Here is an 18,852-nt window from a genome sequence, read left to right as displayed (position 1 = left end):
GTTCTCAAAGACTATTGTAGTGGAAAGACACAGATTTTTGTCTACAGCTGCCTCAGCCACCACAGCAGCTGCCAGTCTTTTCTAATGCAGCCTCCTACACAAATAACAGCTTTTGTGTACTGTATCTTTTATCTTTACTGTTCTGGTTTCACTGAATGTAGCTTTACTCAGTTATTTAGTGATTTGAATAAATCGAATATAAACAGTTTTACTTTACATATTTTACTGTGAAATTGTTAAATGTTAAGTCATTACATGTTTGGCCTTTTTTCAAAAAAGCACATTTGTCTACTGGATATCTGTGCACAAAACCTCACATATATTGCTTTCCTATAGCTGCTGTATGTTGATGGAGATTGATTTAACAAGTAAACAACACATGCAGTCATACAGAATTTACCCCCGTAATGACAGTTTCTACACCTTACTTTATTTACATCTGTAATAACCACTAGAGGGCGCCTTAAAGCTGTGAGCGTTAAAACTCCCAAAATGAATTTACTGAAAAGAGATCAAATAATGCCTGGCCACTGATGGCTATGACACTGGGATTTAAACTCTTGATGTTTTAATTAACAATGTACAACAAAGACAAAACACCAAAAATGTCCAGTGCTCTCAAATTTATTAAAGAGCTACACTTTCAAGTAATACACAACCACTGCTATGTTGTCATGCTACATGGGTATGAAAACAAAGGCTTGCAGTGTCCACTGTAGTGTACATATTTATGTCCAATATCTACACTAAAACAAATAGGACATTCTACATGGCATTGCATTAAAAGACAATAAAAAATATGATAAAGCAAACTACATTAATATTAATCATTCCATTCTGACTCTCTAATTAAAATGTTCATATTATTGCAGGCATTAATTCATCTGACCAATTTTCCATCAATTTACTTTCTAGTGACATTTCAGAATCGAATTTTCTGTATAAAATGTGACCCAACAAAGGATTGCATCAAATAAAAATCATTACAACAAATTAATATTGATTCAATTGTATATTCTATTCTATACATGCAGCAAGACAGCATTTAAATACCATTCTTTTAAAAAAGTCCAGAGAAAATCAAGGATCAGACACTTTTTTATTTCAAAAACCTATTGTTTAAATATTAGAGATGCTAATGCCCTGTGCAAAATGTGCACCTACTGAATTCCAGTTGTACCATTCTTGTCATGAAGTAGCTGATATGTTAATGTTAGAGCAATATAAACCCTACAGGTGATAGTCAGAGAAAGATTTGTTTACTGTATTTGTTCATTGATAATCTGTCACAAACCAAACTTCACTCTCAGTGCAATAAGACATGAAATATTACAATCCAAACACTGTATGAGGTTTCATTGCATTGATGCATTGTCTATCTATAACTGGACAGAAAGTTAGAAAACCCCCAGCGGTGACTTGTGATCTTCAACCAAAAGTGGACAAACACAAATCCACCCAAAACCTCAGTAAACAGTGTCTGAATGAAGGTAAAAAAAAAAACAGCACAAAATGATAGCAGCACATAAATAGGCCTGTCACAATTACAACCATATCGCATAAGTTGGGTTTCCCAGAATCAGTGTAGGTAATATAGCCAAAATCCTCTATAATGATTGTGGATCAAATTGTGGCAGGGTATAGATTAGGGCAAGGACAGACATGCTGACTAAAAGTACATAAGACTTTAACACTTTGTCACTTTACAACAGAGAAATAGCAAATGTGCAACTTCTCCAACATCACATTTTTTCAGTCATCTACAGTCCAGTAGAGTGGTCAAATTTAATTAGAAAAACTTTTTAAAAAGTGGCAAATATAAAACAAGATCTGTATGATCAAGAACTGCAAATAAATAAACACTAATGGAAAAGTAAAAACATTATATGGGCCATTTTGTATATTTATTGCAGCATGATGAACACGATAATACTTTAAACATATAACTCAAATTTAAGTTTAATTCAAATGTATTTTAATGTTAGGGGAAAAGAAATTGACTATTGGCTTTACCGTACACGTATAATATCAATAACAGGATGCTTTTGATATGATGTATATTACATTAATAGCAGACTTATAATATTATGTGTATGACAATCAGCTAAAGGTTCACAATCATGACAGGCCTACGTGCAGCAATTTTTAAATGTTGTTCTGTAAATGCTTAAACACTTAATGAACAATCAACCAAAGCTCATTTCAAACAGCATCACTAGTTATAAGTGAACAGTACCTACACAAAACCCGAGAATTATTTATAATGTTTTCATCACAGTCACAGCTTTAAAATGTAAAGGTCTGAGCGAGTGCCCGTCAGAGGCTGAGTAAGTGTAAGGCAATGAACTATCTGCTAGCTCACTACCGCTGAGATCCGGGTTCAAAGAGGTACTATTGGCCCGGGCATCTACACAGACATGATTGCCTGTGTCAATTGGGGACGAAACCCTGCAATAAATCGACACCCTGTCCAGGGTGTTCCTGACCTGCTTCCTGTTTTTCCCAGTCAAACCAGACCTGCCGTGACCCTGGCCGGTTAATAAAAATTAGAAATGAAAGCCCATACACAGCTTTAAAATTAAAACCTTCACAGAGACTAAAATACTGATTTCAATTTAAGTATATTTTAACACTAAGCATGAAATAGCACTGCATTAAACAGTGGGACAAAATTAGCAGCAATTTTATTAGGAATATATCCCCATACTCCAAATGAATACAATATTTATTGTTATATTATATAAAGGCATTTATTTTTCATTGTTGTAATCATGAATTGCCCATATTTAAATCAACCAGGGGATCACAGACTGATAGGGCTATTATAATGATTGTGTATAAAGGCGTAAATTGTATTCAAATATACCTCAATATCATGCAGTAGTTTAATGATATTTGAGCAGTTGTATTGCTGCCAGTTCAGTAATGATATTAATCCAAATAAATAAACATAACTGTAAATAATTCAAAATTGTGCCATATATTCAAAATACTAATGCATGTAAGACAACAGTCATAACACATGTTACACAATAAATCATTGCCATCCAAACACAAGAGTTCTTTCAGAGAGGAGATACAGTGCCAGAAAAGTATTTGTCCTTTTCTAATTTCATTCACGTTCACATGTTTAATTAAAGACCATAACAATGGAACTTTTTCCTGCAGTGTTAAGTCAGCTAAAATATCCCAAGCCGAACAATACGCCGCAATCAAAAGAAACTCTGGGTGAGAGGAGTAGGAACACTAGTGTAATATATCAGTTACAAAGCCATTTCAATGCCTGAGACTCCAGCAAACCACAGTGGATATTCAACTGAAATCTCTCCAGAAAGTCACTGATGATCTCAGCAATGATTGAACAACTTAGATAAGGTCAGCATTTATAATTTCATCATTTCAAGAAAACTGAGCAAAAAAAGTATCTATGGAAGAGCTGCAAGGCAAAAGAAACCAAGACAAACCTAAATGTTCACATTTATCAGAAAACCTTAATGAAACACAAGCATTCTGGGATAAAGTTCTGTAAACTGCTATTTTAAAAGCAGAACATTTTGTCCTATAAAATTTGGGAAGCAAAAGAAGTTACATGTAAATAAACCTGCCACTAATTTGCAAAGACACACTTCCAATATTGGCACTCTGTTGAGTGAATACTTTTAATTTTTCACATGATTTACCCCTTCATTAGAAATGTTTGAGAAGGAAGTGTGTATTATGATTGAAGACCATAAACTGTGGCTTAGTATTTCTAGCCCTCAATGTTTTTGAGACAGACTGAAACATTTCACAGGACTGGGCTGAAGATCGAGCTCGAAAAATGCTGAAGTAATACCACCTTAAATAATACCACTTACACACAGAGTACATGCTATATATAAGCATGATCCTAACATGCCTGAAGGAGACATCCATGATGTACCTGTTGTATTAAAGAAGGCACATGCACAACCTTTGTTTAGTTTCTTTCCTCCTAATAAGCAAAGACACAGAGAATGATGTGAGGATGTAAAGATGTACACTTATAAAATGTGAGGACAAAAAGCAGGTTTAAGAAGGTTTGGGCAACATAATGAAGATCCTGCTGTATTTAAGCGATTTCACGTCTTGACAGGAACTGCCAAAATGATTAGGGTCTTGATGTTAAAGACAAGAGGTAGAAATGAGCTTTTACTGATGGATCAGTGAATACAGAGGTGGCTGTAATGTAAAGTTAAAAGAATTCTTGTGCTTTGTAACAACAGGAAGACAGGGAGACATACATGAACGAGAATTCAAAATCAGATAAAAAGAATACTCTTAATTTCAACTGCTGTGGACGGTTTGAAGAGAAGAAATGAACACCTGTGGCTAGGAGGCACAGTGGTGTGTCCAGGTAAAAAGGAAGACCTCTCGCGGTCATCTGACAGAAGCTGGTTTAACATTCAACGAAGAAGCCTGACCAGGTAGCTGTAATACATCCATTTTCATTGTCTATAATTAAAAGCTCATCACGTGCAAATGTACACTTGTTTATCCGTGGGTCATTAGGCACTTGTGGCTAAAGCAGGATCCTGTATGCTTGTGAATGTTTTTTATGCCACTTGATGCTCACCAACCCAGGCAGATGTTCAGAGTAACCAAAACATGGACAAAATAGACTTTACCCTCACTTTCTATCAAACAAAAACAGTTTCCTTTGATTCCATTTTTCAGGCAGTTAATACTGTCCCAGTACAGCTGAGAATACTGCAATCTAAATCCGCGCTCCAGAACACCATGCAAACCCTCCATACCCTTTCTTTCTCCTTCCGTCTTTAATCCGTGTGGTTGTTGACATTGTGGTTGTTGGACTCATTGGAGGTGGACTTCACACCTTGCTTCTTGCCACTTTTCCCTGTGATTACCCTGTAGCAGCCACGGGCAATTTTATACATCCACACCACATTGAGCACATCCAGGCACACACAGGAGACGATCCAGGCCACCTGAGCACCCAAGCCAAGCCTCTCAAAGGCCGGCGTCCCAAAGGTGCCAAATACTCTAGCCCAGTATGGCGGCATCACAGCGATACGCACCAAAAAAAATACAATGGCCATGGCCACACCGTTGGTCACCACTAGTCGGTGAGACCGAGGGTAGGCCAGCATCTCGAAGAACCACCTAGAAGGAGATAAAGAGGGTACAGGTGAACTAATGTTTAATGACATAAGGATTACATGTTTTCAGCTCATCGTCAAATCATAACAATGGAAAAATCTGCTTCTGATCAGCAGCTACAAAAAACATTATTGTTGCTAAAAGAGATTTTATTATTTATAAAATACAAGAGTTGCTATAAATGGTTTGTGAACAATTAATTAACTAGTTAATAAAATGATTAAAATGACATAGCCATGCCTGCTGGTTTTTAAAGATTTACCTTTGGTTCACAAAAGGTGTTGATAATTCCGAGATGAGACGGAAGTTAGCAAAATATGGAAGCACCCCACGTGTCTGCAAAGGTAAAACAAAACACCAATTAGCACATTATTAGAATAAAAAAATCATGCCAAAAAAATGCTCGTTGCTTACCAGCACATATCCATATGCGTAGAGCGCCGCCAAGTGGTGACACACAAAAAAGCTGTCTCCCATAGTGCTCCAGTTACAAGCTAGCAGCAAAAGGTCTGAGAGAGAAAAGATCATGTTAAACAGACATTAATCCCAAATCTCAAAGAATAAAGCCTAATAAAGCCTGAACACTTACCATAAAGCAGGTAGCCACAGGTTATGGCGACATTAAGCTTTACCAAATTGGGATCCCCCCTAAAAAGAGAGAACGAAATAAGATAAACAGACAATACAGACAGCAAAGAATGTAGAAGAATAATCATCAAATTTTTAACAAACAGAAAAAGAAGCAGAGGGTTGCTAGGTATGCATTACAAGTATGCTTTATGCATTATTATTATTATTATTATTAGTGGTAGTAGTAGTAGTATTTTAACCAATAAAACAATTTGAAATGCTGAAGTAGCTCAAGATCACAGGTGGCAGAAGTAAAAACAACCACAATTATTTTTGTAAAAGATAAAGTTTGATTGAAAAGTTAAAAATAATAAAGCACATTCTCCTAGATGCACTTACATTGCACAAAAAGTACTTTTGGCTTCTATACACTGGATCACATTGTGATTTAGAATAATATTAACTTACAATTTTATCTATAATAAAATCAGCTTTTATTCTAGCTTTTAGTCACATATGGAAAGGTTCCATATGACAGTTTGGTTTAAGAAAATTCAGCAATTACACTTTATAGAATCTTACATAATGTTGTGATTTGTAATATAAATATGGTATATAAATGGAATCTGTGTTGATATCTATTTTAAAACCTGAACAACATACCCATCACTGCCAACGTGCTTTGGATAAAAGCGTCTGCTAAATCCCGAAAATGTAAATGTATTTTGAATTCAATACATAATGCATGTAAAATAATTGGTATTTTGGAAAAAAAAAAAAAAAAAAAAAAAAAATAATAATAATAATAATAAGAATCTCATATTCTGCTCAGCTACTAAACATTGTATGTGACCTGCATTAGACGTCATGTGACCAGCTTTTGTTAGTTACTTGCACTTCTTTTCGACTTAAGCAGATTAACATTTCTTGGTGTACAAAGGCAAAGTGTATGACCACATTGTGATGTTGCAGGTCATCTGCCCCCTGTGCTAAATTCTTCAGCAATGACTAAAAAAACCAGACACCAGCACTGAGCTGATGTAAATGTCATTCTTTAGTAATATTAGAATTGCAACATGTGGCCTTGTTACTTTGAGCTCAAATCTCGGAAAAAAGCAAAGAAAGCGTTTCCCAATGATGACTGGCACAACAGTGTTTTGTAACAGCCTAAACAAATACCACAGAATTTAATAATTTTATAAAACAGCTAAATAAACTTACAAATGCTCCCTTTTAATTCTGAGATTTGGTATTAGTTAAGTGCTGATACTGGTCTTAAACAGTGATCATATGTACAAAATGTATTACAGTACTATCAAATATTGGATAATATACTGGGCTTTAATATTGGTAATAATAAAAAGGAAAATTTCATTTGCACAACTCTAATCCCAACAGCACCCTTTCATGCATAATTAAATGGCCTGTAATTTGCCTCAGATATTCTCTAGACAGCAGGTGTCCAGTTAAGCAGGCAACATGTGAGTGTAAGAGAGTGTAAGTGAGAGTGAGAGAGAAACTGAGAGAGAAAGAAACTGAGAGAAAGAGAGAAACTGAGAGAGAGAAACTGGGAGAGAGACTAGATTAGATTCCATTTAGAGTACTGAGGTTCATAGGTTCAGAGTACTATGAGGTTTAGTTACACCTGTACACGGTGCCACTGTCACCACTGAAAGCCACTAGTATTCCTGTGCTAGGTAACAATACACACCCTGTTGCTGCAATACTTCAGGTTCACTTTATTACACTTAAATCTATGAAAAATCCATTAATTAACAACCCTGTACCATTAAGGTGAAGGTTAACATAAAGCATTTTATCAGTACAAATGTTCGAACTTTGGAGTCTATCTGGCCACATATGAGGCCATGTAGCTCACACACACACACACACACTGTATCCTGTAGTTCATACACTTCTAGATCAATCTTTACATGAACAGAAAGATAAATTTCCATTTCAAGATAGTCTGCAGTTTCATCCTTAAAACACAGCTTTGCAGATTTTCATTTAAATTAGGATTCTCACTGTTATCCAGATTCAAAACAGAGTGGGCTTTTACAGTATACCTATATTTAGGTATACTCACCTAAACGCTCACCTGTGACTAAGTGAAAGTTTTGGAGTATTTAGAAAAAGTCAATTCTGAAATGTCCCAGACAACTTGTAGACACAAATTGATTTTGTCTGTCAAAATTTGCATCTATCTATTATAAATCGTGTATTTTATAGAAGCCTATCAGTACAACCTCAAAGAATATATTAATCTAATAGTATTTAGCAGACAATCTCATTCTAAACAACACAAAATGCCTGTAATTAAGCAGAACTTACACAGCTGTTTTACATCAAATACTGCTGTACTAAGAATATATCAATTTTTCCTACTAACTGTATACAAGGACTTGTTGCAGATTGATGGTTTTCTAAAAATATCCCTTAAACTGAGTTGGTCTGCATTTTCTCTCCAGCAGAAAAAATAATCACACGCCTACAGTAAACAGGATATAAGACATTATTTTTTATCTATGTGTGTGTAAGGTCAATTATGAAGATAAATGGCAATACAGAGCCACATCCAACTGAACTTTGTTAAGGGTCAAATGTTCATTATCAGACTTTTATTGGTAAGTTTAAACAGACACACTGAAAGAATAACAAATGATCAGGGTTGCAAAAGTCTCTCCCACATTTTCAGGAGTACAACAAAAAACCCTAAACAACCACCAATGTTAAAGACACCTGAGACCTGCAATTGTTAAATTTTTTCCCAAATATTTTAAAGCACAGATGCAACACACACGACTTCTGTGCTCTGCTCATATGGAGTATGATAGTATGTTTTAATAGCATTATTACAATATAATGTGAACCATAGAAAATAAATAGGTATATAAATATACCATTCCATGGATCACATAAGAGGATTAGTGATGAAACGTTTTGAATAAGTGCACAGCCTTTGGTAAGTAAATGGACATTGTGTTAAAAGCTAAATACTTGAATTATGTGTAAAAGGCCGTGTTACTTTCTATTATACTAGCCATAACAGTTTAACTGATTAGAAGCATAGAAGCACTTGGAGCACTGGTCATACATATAGAGAAACCAAGGAAAAGGGAAAAAGAACCAAGAAAATCTACAAAGACTGAATAAAGTGTAGGATGGACAGACTAAAAACATAACAAAAGCACATAATGATAGACAGATAGCTGGGGAAACATGCACATGCTTGAGTGTGTGATTTTTTATTATTAATTAATTTACAAGCTCTTTTTACTAAAGGTATGGTAGTGGGTTGGGGGTGGGGGGATCTGCAGCCTCTCTATTTTATGAAGTCTTGCATGTTTTTGTCACAATAAGGGGACAAGTGGGAGTGTCTGGGTAAAAGTCAGTCAAAAATAGATATAGAGGGGCGGTTGTGTGCTGTGAAAAGACGCATTGTTGGCAGAATTAAGAGCGCTTGCATTTTGTAAAGAAAGAGGGCCAAAACAACGGCAAGTGACAAGTTAATACAGAGAACAACAAAAATAATGAAAAATAATGCAGAGAATTAGTAACAACAAAGATACACAGACAGACAGGCAACATGGTCAAAAGTACACTAAATAGCTAATAGTATGTTTCAGCAACACACTTTGCCATTAATTCATAAAATAAAATTTCTAAACTTAATGATATACTTTGTGGCAACAATATACTTTTTTTTCTTCCAGTATGACCGGAAGGTCCAAAGCTTTGATGAGTTTGGTGTAGAGGAGCTCTGACCTCAACCACTTTAAACACCTTTGGAATAAACTGAAACATTGTTTATGAGCCAGGCCTTCTCGTCCAGCATCGGTGCCTGACCAAACACATGCCCAGTTTTGACTGAAAGGGCACAAATTCCCAACGACACAAACAATTTGTGGAAAGCCTTCCCAGTTTTAGTTGTGAGAGATGTACAGGGTGTCAATTTCATATTAATGCCTATTGTTTGGAAACAGGATGTTCAACAAGCTCATGGTCAGCTGTCCACATAAATTTGGTCATATAGAGATCTGCATTCCTTCTCATTCATGGGTGTGGCTGTGTTATTGTCACCCATTCCTAACGAGTACATAATATTAGCATTATCTAGAATTATCATGCTTGTTATTATCATCCGGTGCTCTTTTTCTATTTTTGCATTTTCTGCTCTCCTTCCAGTCTGTTTGTATCCAATTGTATTCCCAGTTTCTCTGCTGAGATCTCGGTGATGGTGAGCTTGTGCATTAGACCACTGCACGACAAGAGCGCCACAGATTTCAGTGCTTTTTAAAGCCAGCCTCTGCAAAGACTTCCTTTAGTTGTTGTTGGAGATGGCAGAGTCAGCCTTGCACAAATACTATGCTAAACCAACACACCTCATTAAAACATCTTCTGCTGCTGTTTTTTACTGCATGTTTCTTCTGTATTTTCTCACATATCAGCATGTATTGATTGTATTTAGTGGTAAAAAAGAAACAAGAAAAAAATGCAGCAGTGTATAATTGTTTTAGTGATCACTGTTTTATTTCATTGTCATGTTTTACCATCGCTTTATCCTGGTCAGGAAGAAAGGTGGACTGTCTGCAATACTGAAACGTTTAAAGGACACATTAACACCATGCCTATGTTGCTTCCTCCAAATCCAGTTTAAAAACCATTTAAACGGGGGCCTGTGGTAGCCTAGTGGGTAGAGCTTTGGGCTATCAACCGGAAGATTGGCGGTTCAAATCCAGGCTCTGCTATGTAGCCACTGCTGGGTCCTTGAGCAAGGCCCTTAACCCTGTCTGCTCCAGGGGCGCCGTAAGTTGGCTGACCCTGCGCTCTGACCCCAGCTTCCAACACCAGCTGGGATATGCGAAGAAAGAATTTCATTGTACTGTACACCTGTATATGTATATATGACAAATAAAGGATATCTTTCTATCTTTCTTTCTAAAAGCAAGTGCCTGGTAACAGTTTAATTTTCTATTTAATAGACCTACAAATCCCTGACCTCAACCACATACAGCATCTTTGGGATGAATTAGACCGCAGTATGCAAACCAGTTGCCCAGCATCAGTGCTTTGCTAATGCTCTTGTGGTTTTGGAATGAGATCTTTATTAAGTACGTATGAATGTAACACTGTGTTATCTAGATTTTGGCCATGTAGTGGAGATAGATTTACAGATATTACACCAAGCAAAGAAGAAATTAACAGATAAAACAGTAAAAAAATAAGGGGGGAACTGACAGGATGAGATGAGGAGGGAGAGGGAGACCACAACATAGACATTACCATTCTTCTTTTTCAGGATGCAAAGATGCAGACCAGACAGGCAGCAGGCAAAAAGAACAGAAACAAAAAGGAACAAAAGAAAAAAAACAGAAAAAGAGAAAGACAAGAGGACAAACAAGAATGAGAAGATTGCTCTGTGCTCAGAGATGTCAAGAAAACCTCCAAAACTCCTCACAATGCAACAGCATCAAAACCAGTCACATATAGAGGAACCTGGCTCACTTTAGTATGGATGCCATGATAAACTCTGAAAGCTTCAAAACACTACGACCTTGTAAAAGCATCAAGTTTCATGTTTTTTTTCCCCCTAAAGTATTGCTAAAAGGTACTGATATGAGCCAAATCAATCTCTAACTCTTACTAACTGCTTGAAGGGTGATGGTCAGTGTGGGGGATAAATGAACAGTGTTCCCCTGTAAGTTTCCCATATTTCTCTTACCAAACGGGATCTTCGTTGACAGCATCATCAAACCACAGAATGTAGAGGCAAAAAAGTCCAACAATTAAGGCATGAACTGTGGACACAAGCCTGTGGAAACAAACAAGTGTCAGTTTATTGTACACACTAATAAGTCCTGTCTTAAATTCTTTTCGGACTCTACATTTATTTCTACTTGAAATGTTACCTTTATTATTAAACAGCCACGTAATATGGAACTCTAGATTAAACATTTGGGAAACAGTTATGTAGCCAAAAGTCAGTTATATTTTTATGTTATCAAGCATTATCTATTATTTCTTCTCCTATAACAACTGGTTGTGTAAATATCTCTGATTTCCACTTGCTGTTATCAGTGCGCTCCTAGTTCCAGTCCCAAGCCGAATAAAAATAAGGAGGGTTGCTTCAGGAAGAGCATCCAAAATAAGAACTGCGCTAAATCAGGTATGTGGAACAGAATGACCTGCTGTGGCGACCCCTAAAGTATACAGGAGCATTCTGTAATGTAAACTGAACCGAATTTGGGGAGAGATGATGTACAGTGTATCACAAAAGTGAGTACACCCCTCACATTTCTGCAGATATTTAAGTATATCTTTTCATGGGACAACACTGACAAAATGACACTTTGACACAATGAAAAGTAGTCTGTGTGCAGCTTATATAACAGTGTAAATTTATTCTTCCCTCAAAATAACTCAATATACAGCCATTAATGTCTAAACCACCGGCAACAAAAGTGAGTACACCCCTAAGAGACTACACCCCTAAATGTCCAAATTGAGCACTGCTTGTCATTTTCCCTCCAAAATGTCATGTGATTTGTTAGTGTTACTAGGTCTCAGGTGTGCATAGGGAGCAGGTGTGTTCAATTTAGTAGTACAGCTCTCACACTCTCTCATACTGGTCACTGAAAGTTCCAACATGGCACCTCATGGCAAAGAACTCTCTGAGGATCTTAAAAGACGAATTGTTGCGCTACATGAAGATGGCCAAGGCTACAAGAAGATTGCCAACACCCTGAAACTGAGCTGCAGCACAGTGGCCAAGATCATCCAGCGTTTTAAAAGAGCAGGGTCCACTCAGAACAGACCTCGCGTTGGTCGTCCAAAGAAGCTGAGTGCACGTGCTCAGCGTCACATCCAACTGCTGTCTTTGAAAGATAGGCGCAGGAGTGCTGTCAGCATTGCTGCAGAGATTGAAAAGGTGGGGGGTCAGCCTGTCAGTGCTCAGACCATACGCCGCACACTACATCAAATTGGTCTGCATGGCTGTCACCCCAGAAGGAAGCCTCTTCTGAAGTCTCTACACAAGAAAGCCCGCAAACAGTTTGCTGAAGACATGTCAACAAAGGACATGGATTACTGGAACCATATCCTATGGTCTGATGAGACCAAGATTAATTTGTTTGGTTCAGATGGTCTCAAGCATGTGTGGCGGCAATCAGGTGAGGAGTACAAAGATAAGTGTGTCATGCCTACAGTCAAGCATGGTGGTGGGAATGCCATGGTCTGGGGCTGCATGAGTGCAGCAGGTGTTGGGGAGTTACATTTCATTGAGGGACACATGAACTCCAATATGTACTGTGAAATACTGAAGCAGAGCATGATCCCCTCCCTCCGGAAACTGGGTCGCAGGGCAGTGTTCCAGCATGATAATGACCCCAAACACACCTCTAAGACGACCACTGCTTTATTGAAGAGGCTGAGGGTAAAGGTGATGGACTGGCCAAGCATGTCTCCAGACCTAAACCCAATAGAACATCTTTGGGGCATCCTCAAGCGGAAGGTGGAGGAGCGCAAAGTCTCGAATATCTGCCAGCTCCGTAATGTCGTCATGGAGGAGTGGAAAAGCATTCCAGTGGCAACCTGTGAAGCTCTGGTAAACTCCATGCCCAGGAGAGTTAAGGCAGTTCTGGGAAATAATGGTGGCCACACAAAATATTGACACTTCAGGAACTTTCACTAAGGGGTGTACTCACTTTTGTTGCCGGTGGTTTAGACATTAATGGCTGTATATTGAGTTATTTTGAGGGAAGAATAAATTTACACTGTTATATAAGCTGCACACAGACTACTTTTCATTGTGTCAAAGTGTCATTTTGTCAGTGTTGTCCCATGAAAAGATATACTTAAATATCTGCAGAAATGTGAGGGATGTACTCACTTTTGTGATACACTGTAACTTGATATTAGCTTTCCAATACTACAATAAAAATGTAGTAAGTAAAAGTGAATACAAGGCAGAAACTGGCTGTTAGTACAGCAATAGCTCCCACCTCTGTAATCAGAATCCTAGTTACCGTATAACAGCAGTTGGATTTACTTAATTCTTATAAGACAACAGGTTCTATTGAATAGATGAAAATAATTTGATTAAAACAGCAATCTAATTAACAGCAATCTAATTGAAATAAACAGCAATTAAGTTAGTACAACATACAATAAACGAAGACTTTTTCAGTCAATCAGGTTTCTAGTTTATTACAATAAAGTCAACTCTGCTGAAAATGTTGCCCCTGTCACTAGTACCTTGAGTTCCACTCGTTGAGTTTGTGCGGTGGGAGTTTGGCATAGCCCTGTGTCAGAGTAGACGACACCAATGGGCTGACGCTGGAGAAAAACAGCTGGAAACCAATAAAGCTTCCAGCTACCACGTACAACTCTCTTGCCTCCATCACTCATCTGTAAAAAAAAACATGCAGCACACACCACACAAACCAGTCAGTTCAATATTGCCTGTATGTCTGTATAAAAGTTACATCTGTCTCACTGTCTGAATCACTGACTAAGTTATAAAACCGCTATGATGTCAAACCAAGCTGCAGCAAAACGAAAACTTTGACAGCATTTTTCTGAAGTGAGAGTATGATTGTGCAACAGTAAGTGAAAGCACACTTTAATAAATAGAGTTATTCAATACATGTATGAAAGAGGATTAGTTGCTTGCAGATAATCCAGTAAATTAACACCAAATTTCATCAAAAGACTGTGATGAAACACAGTATGAGTTATTTTGTATGTCTTTTGATTTTTGTACTTTGTACTCATTTAATATGGTCAGAAATTCATCTGCTTGGATATTCATATGCTTGGAAAATACAATTAAACCTTGTATTTTTTAATAACCTCTATATTTAATAAATTCAACAGCACCAATAACGTTACTTTTGGCTGCTCATCAGTCTTGCTACAGAATCTTAACTGTGTTAACAATTCTTTCATTTGTTTGTGTGTTTTTAGTCTCTGAGCTGTACAGGTCCAGAGCAGCCACAAACCATGATGCAACCTTCACCATGCTTTGCAGCCAGGATAAGCTTTTGGGGCTGGTGTGCAGTGTTTTTTTTCCCCTTCAAACATAGAACTTTACTTTTCTCATAAAAAAGTTTTTATAATAAATGATTATAACTTGCAAGATGTTTATTCCTAGGAAAATTAGCAACAGTATAAAGTTTGGTATCTATAAACATGTTTTTTTGACAAGAGCAGAATCTATTTTTGTGCCTTGGTTGTAAAATAATAAAAAATTATGTTTAGTTAATAATGAAAAGTATTTTACATTCAGGCTGAGTGAAATCCAGGTACTTAAAAAAAAAACTATGAAATTGTTTAAGCAACAGTGGTACTGCAGATGGATGACATGGATGTGCTTTGCACAAGTTTAAACTTGTACAAATGAACTGAGACATGCTATCTGTGGTTGTGTTTCATTAAAGAGGAGGGTCAATGTCTCTCAGTTCACTTTAAGCTCTAGTGTTTCTCCAGTTCACTTGCAAACATAATGCTCCCATAATGCACAAACATGAGTCCACTCTCATGCACTTTTTATCTACCACTAAACTCTTGTCTATATACAAACCCAGGAAGCACCACACTGAGCTGAGTAACCCCATAGTTAAACTCACAGCCCTATCTCATTCACAGAAGCCTCATTAAGACAAAAGATAAACATATCTGTTTTATAATACTTTCTCTTATGACCACCTTAAACTATTAAAGCATTCACAGTGCAATCTCATTTTACTAAGTGGCTTTAGGACAGATGGAAACCAGCTCAGAAGCCGAGTGTTTTCACAAGATGTCTAAGCATGAACTTTTCCCTGTGACTGTTCAAGGGTCTAATAATCAGATCCTGTCGGAAAAACAGTGGCTTACACACCCATAATCCTGTTAAAAATGCCACTTTAAACAAGGAGCAACTGTGTTTCTCTAAGCAAGGCTTAAATAATTAATCTAGCTCACTATGCAGCTGACAATGCAGTAACAACAGGGCAATGATAAGGGTAGCATGAAGCGGCCAGTGATCAAATGACTCAAAATGCCTTTCTATCATTCATCATGAATCGACCTCATACTGCATGCCCTTAAAACGAACTCACATAATGAGTTTTACAATATTCTAAGACAGCTGTGCAACCAAGAGTCTTGCAATGTCATTCACCCCAATTTTTACTAAAAACAAACAAGTGCATACACAAAAATATTATCAGGTAATTGCACCCACCAAGACTGTGTACCCTTAAAACCTATTTTTTAACTTTAATTACTGTTAAAAGTATATGTAGATGCATGATCCTGACAAAATATTATTGTTAATGCTGTACACTGTCAAAAAACTAAGCATGGGAAATGCTTGCATAAAATTGTACTTATAAATGACAAATTGTTTAATGTAAATCACTTTTTAATTTAATAAAGGGTGTTTTTTTTTTTCTCTGATCAACTTGTGCGACATGAACCACACTGTCACTTTAAATGGGTTATTGTAAAAACAATAACTTCCAAATCTTTTATTTTTCAGTTTAATCATAAGCAGCGGACGAATACAGATAGAAAAAATGTGATCACTCGTACAGATTTGCTAGCCTGCATCCCTCCTCAGCCAACCAAGGTACGTAAACATAATAAATTGGTACCAAACTGGTGTTTATGAGGTAAAATACACTATATGGACTAAAGTATTGTAACACCCCTTCAAATTTTTACATTTATGTGTTTCAGCCACAACAATCGCCAACATCAGTGCCCAGCCATACAAATGCTCTTTCAACTGAATAAGCACAAATCCCCACAGATATACTGTCAAGCCTTCTCAGAAGAGTGGCTGTTTTTATAGCTTTTTATAGCTATAGGATCACATAGATGTCACTCTATTTGCTTTTGAAATAGGATGTCCAACAAGCTCATGTTTAGGTAACCAAATGCATCTGACCATCCGGGCAAATGTCATCTCTGTATAAAGTGTCAGTCTGGCACTAATTTCTGATCTTGACATAAGGCACTTGTACTTGTATTATTTTAACAGCCAAACAATAACAACAAACTGAAAGATCATATATGTATTTATTTATTAGGGTTTTAAGGTCTTGTTTTACACACTTTGGTTACATTCATGACAGAAACGGTAGTTACTTATTACACAAGATTCATCAGTTCACAAGTTAATGTCAAAAACACAGTCATGGTCAAAGACTCACTTGCACGTCTTTGGACTGTGGGAGGAAACCGGAGCTCCTGGAGGAAACCCACAGACACGGAGAGAACATGCAAACTCCACACAGAAAGGGCCTGGACCGACCCACCTGGGGATCGAACCCAGGACCTTCTTACTGTGAGGAACCGTGCCACCACAAAGTGTTTTGACACTGAACACTTTCTACTCAACAAAACATTAAATGATGATCTTAGTTGATGTCTGAATATTGTGACACAATGAATCCATACATGAAGAAAGAGTTGGTGAAAGTTTTTGGGGGGTTGGGGGGTCTGGTGCACAAAGAAGTCTGTTTCATCATCCAGTCACAAAAAGCACAGTACCATATCAGCCAAAAATCCCAACACAAGACTTCCATTACATTCACACCCCTTCCAAGTGCATGTATACTTCTGTCTTCACCCAACACACGTTATATTGTATATAAAACACAAAGCTACAGCAGCTACCAGAGAAACCTACAGACGTGCTAGCGAATGCGACAGTGTGCGTAATTTTGCGCAGAGTAGCCCGAACAGTCCCGCACACACAACCGTTCATTCCGCATTGCATTTTATACTGACAGACCTGTAGGACAGATGCAAAATAAACCAACTGTATCATGAGCATAACCCAGCGTGTCCGAGCATCTGTTTAATCAGATCCACTGGAATGCGCAAGCAAGCAAAAACGCACCAATTTGCCAAATATCAACAACGGGTGCAGCAGCACAGCATCAGTGGAACGGTGTGGAACAAAAGTAGCTCTGCTTTATTTATGCTCGTCAGTCCTGAGCTTCAACAAACGTCTACTGTGCAACAAGCACACAGTATTAATCAAACCCCCAGTTATGAAAACAGCATATTTACCTGCTATTAGGCGCATAGGTGTGTAACAAGCTCTCGGCTCAGCCGTTCTGCGCCCCTATTCTCTTCCCCACTTCCCAAACTTAGCCGGTCTGCTAACACCTCCTTCACGAACCCCAACCACAACGAGAAAGCCTCAGGACTCAAGTCATAGCGCACTTCCAAAATAGCGCCTGTTTTAGTCCGTGTGTGTCGCGCTGGTACGCACAACTTGCCGACTTTGACCTCTTTTTGCGATGCATTGACAGCCTAAGCTAACTGGTGCCGCTAGCACACACAAACACACAAACACATACACACACACGTATACACAACCCGCCCCTTAGCACACACGCCCCTTCACCAGGCCAATCCCACCGCATTCAGGGGCAAATGAAACACAGCCGGCTTCAGCAAACTACATACTAGCGCACTAGGTAGTATGCTCAAACTACACGTTGCGCACTTTATAGGCATACTATTTAGTGTGCTTGTGTGTGGCTTTTAAAGGAGCCACGCACAAAAGCGTTAGCCACCAACAATAGGCAGAGATGCCATTACTGAAAACAGAGAGGGTCTGAGAAGGAAAACGAGGCATTGTCCGTTTCTGTCACAATGTTTAGCAGGTCCTTAAAGTTACAGTGAACCACAGTTAACCCGTTAACCACTTAAATATGCGAAGAAAGTGAACATACCTGAGGAACAAAATGAAACATAATTGTTAAAGCCAGCGTATCATAAAACTAATTTATTTATTTATTAGGATCTTAACGTCATGTTTTACACACTTTGGTTACATTCATGACAGAATGGCTGGCTAAGTGGGTAGCACTGTCGCCTCACAGCAAGAAGGTCCTGGGTTCGATCCCCGGGTGGGCCGGTCCTGGTCCTTTCTGTGTGGAGTTTGCATGTTCTCCCCGTGTCCGCGTGGTTTTCCTCCGGGTGCTCCGGTTTCCTCCCACAGTCCAAAGACATGCAAGTGAGGTGAATTGGAGATACAAAATTGTCCATGACTGTGTTTGATATAACCTTGTGAAGTGATGAACCTTGTGTATTGAGTAACTTCCGTTCCTGTCATGAATGTAACCAAAGTGTAAAACA

General features: G+C 37.9%; 1 protein-coding gene across 1 annotated transcript; it reads right to left on the bottom strand.

Moving 5' to 3' along the window:
- Positions 1-608: 608 nt before the first annotated feature.
- On the bottom strand, positions 609-18,000 carry tlcd4b (TLC domain containing 4b). Its single transcript, XM_062984783.1, has 7 exons — positions 17,776-18,000; positions 13,966-14,118; positions 11,435-11,524; positions 5,729-5,787; positions 5,554-5,648; positions 5,402-5,475; positions 609-5,142 (listed from the first exon to the last, which is right to left on the bottom strand). The coding sequence occupies exons 2-7, from the start codon at positions 14,109-14,111 to the stop codon at positions 4,797-4,799; spliced, it is 810 nt and encodes a 269-aa protein (XP_062840853.1). The 5' UTR covers positions 14,112-14,118; positions 17,776-18,000; the 3' UTR covers positions 609-4,796.
- Positions 18,001-18,852: the final 852 nt, after the last annotated feature.

The sequence above is a fragment of the Trichomycterus rosablanca genome, chromosome 22, assembly GCF_030014385.1.
Source record: "Trichomycterus rosablanca isolate fTriRos1 chromosome 22, fTriRos1.hap1, whole genome shotgun sequence".
Lineage (NCBI taxonomy): Eukaryota > Metazoa > Chordata > Actinopteri > Siluriformes > Trichomycteridae > Trichomycterus > Trichomycterus rosablanca.
This window is presented reverse-complemented; position numbering and strand designations above follow the sequence as displayed.

Coding starts and splice junctions, on each gene's coding strand:
- tlcd4b (XM_062984783.1), bottom strand. CDS start 14,111: ATGGAGGCAAGAGAGTTGTACGTGGTAGCTGGAAGCTTTATTGGTTTC. Junction 5,649..5,728: donor CTGTGGCTACCTGCTTTATG/GTAAGTGTTCAG, acceptor TTTCTCTCTCAG/ACCTTTTGCTGCTAGCTTGT. Junction 5,476..5,553: donor ACGCATATGGATATGTGCTG/GTAAGCAACGAG, acceptor TTACCTTTGCAG/ACACGTGGGGTGCTTCCATA.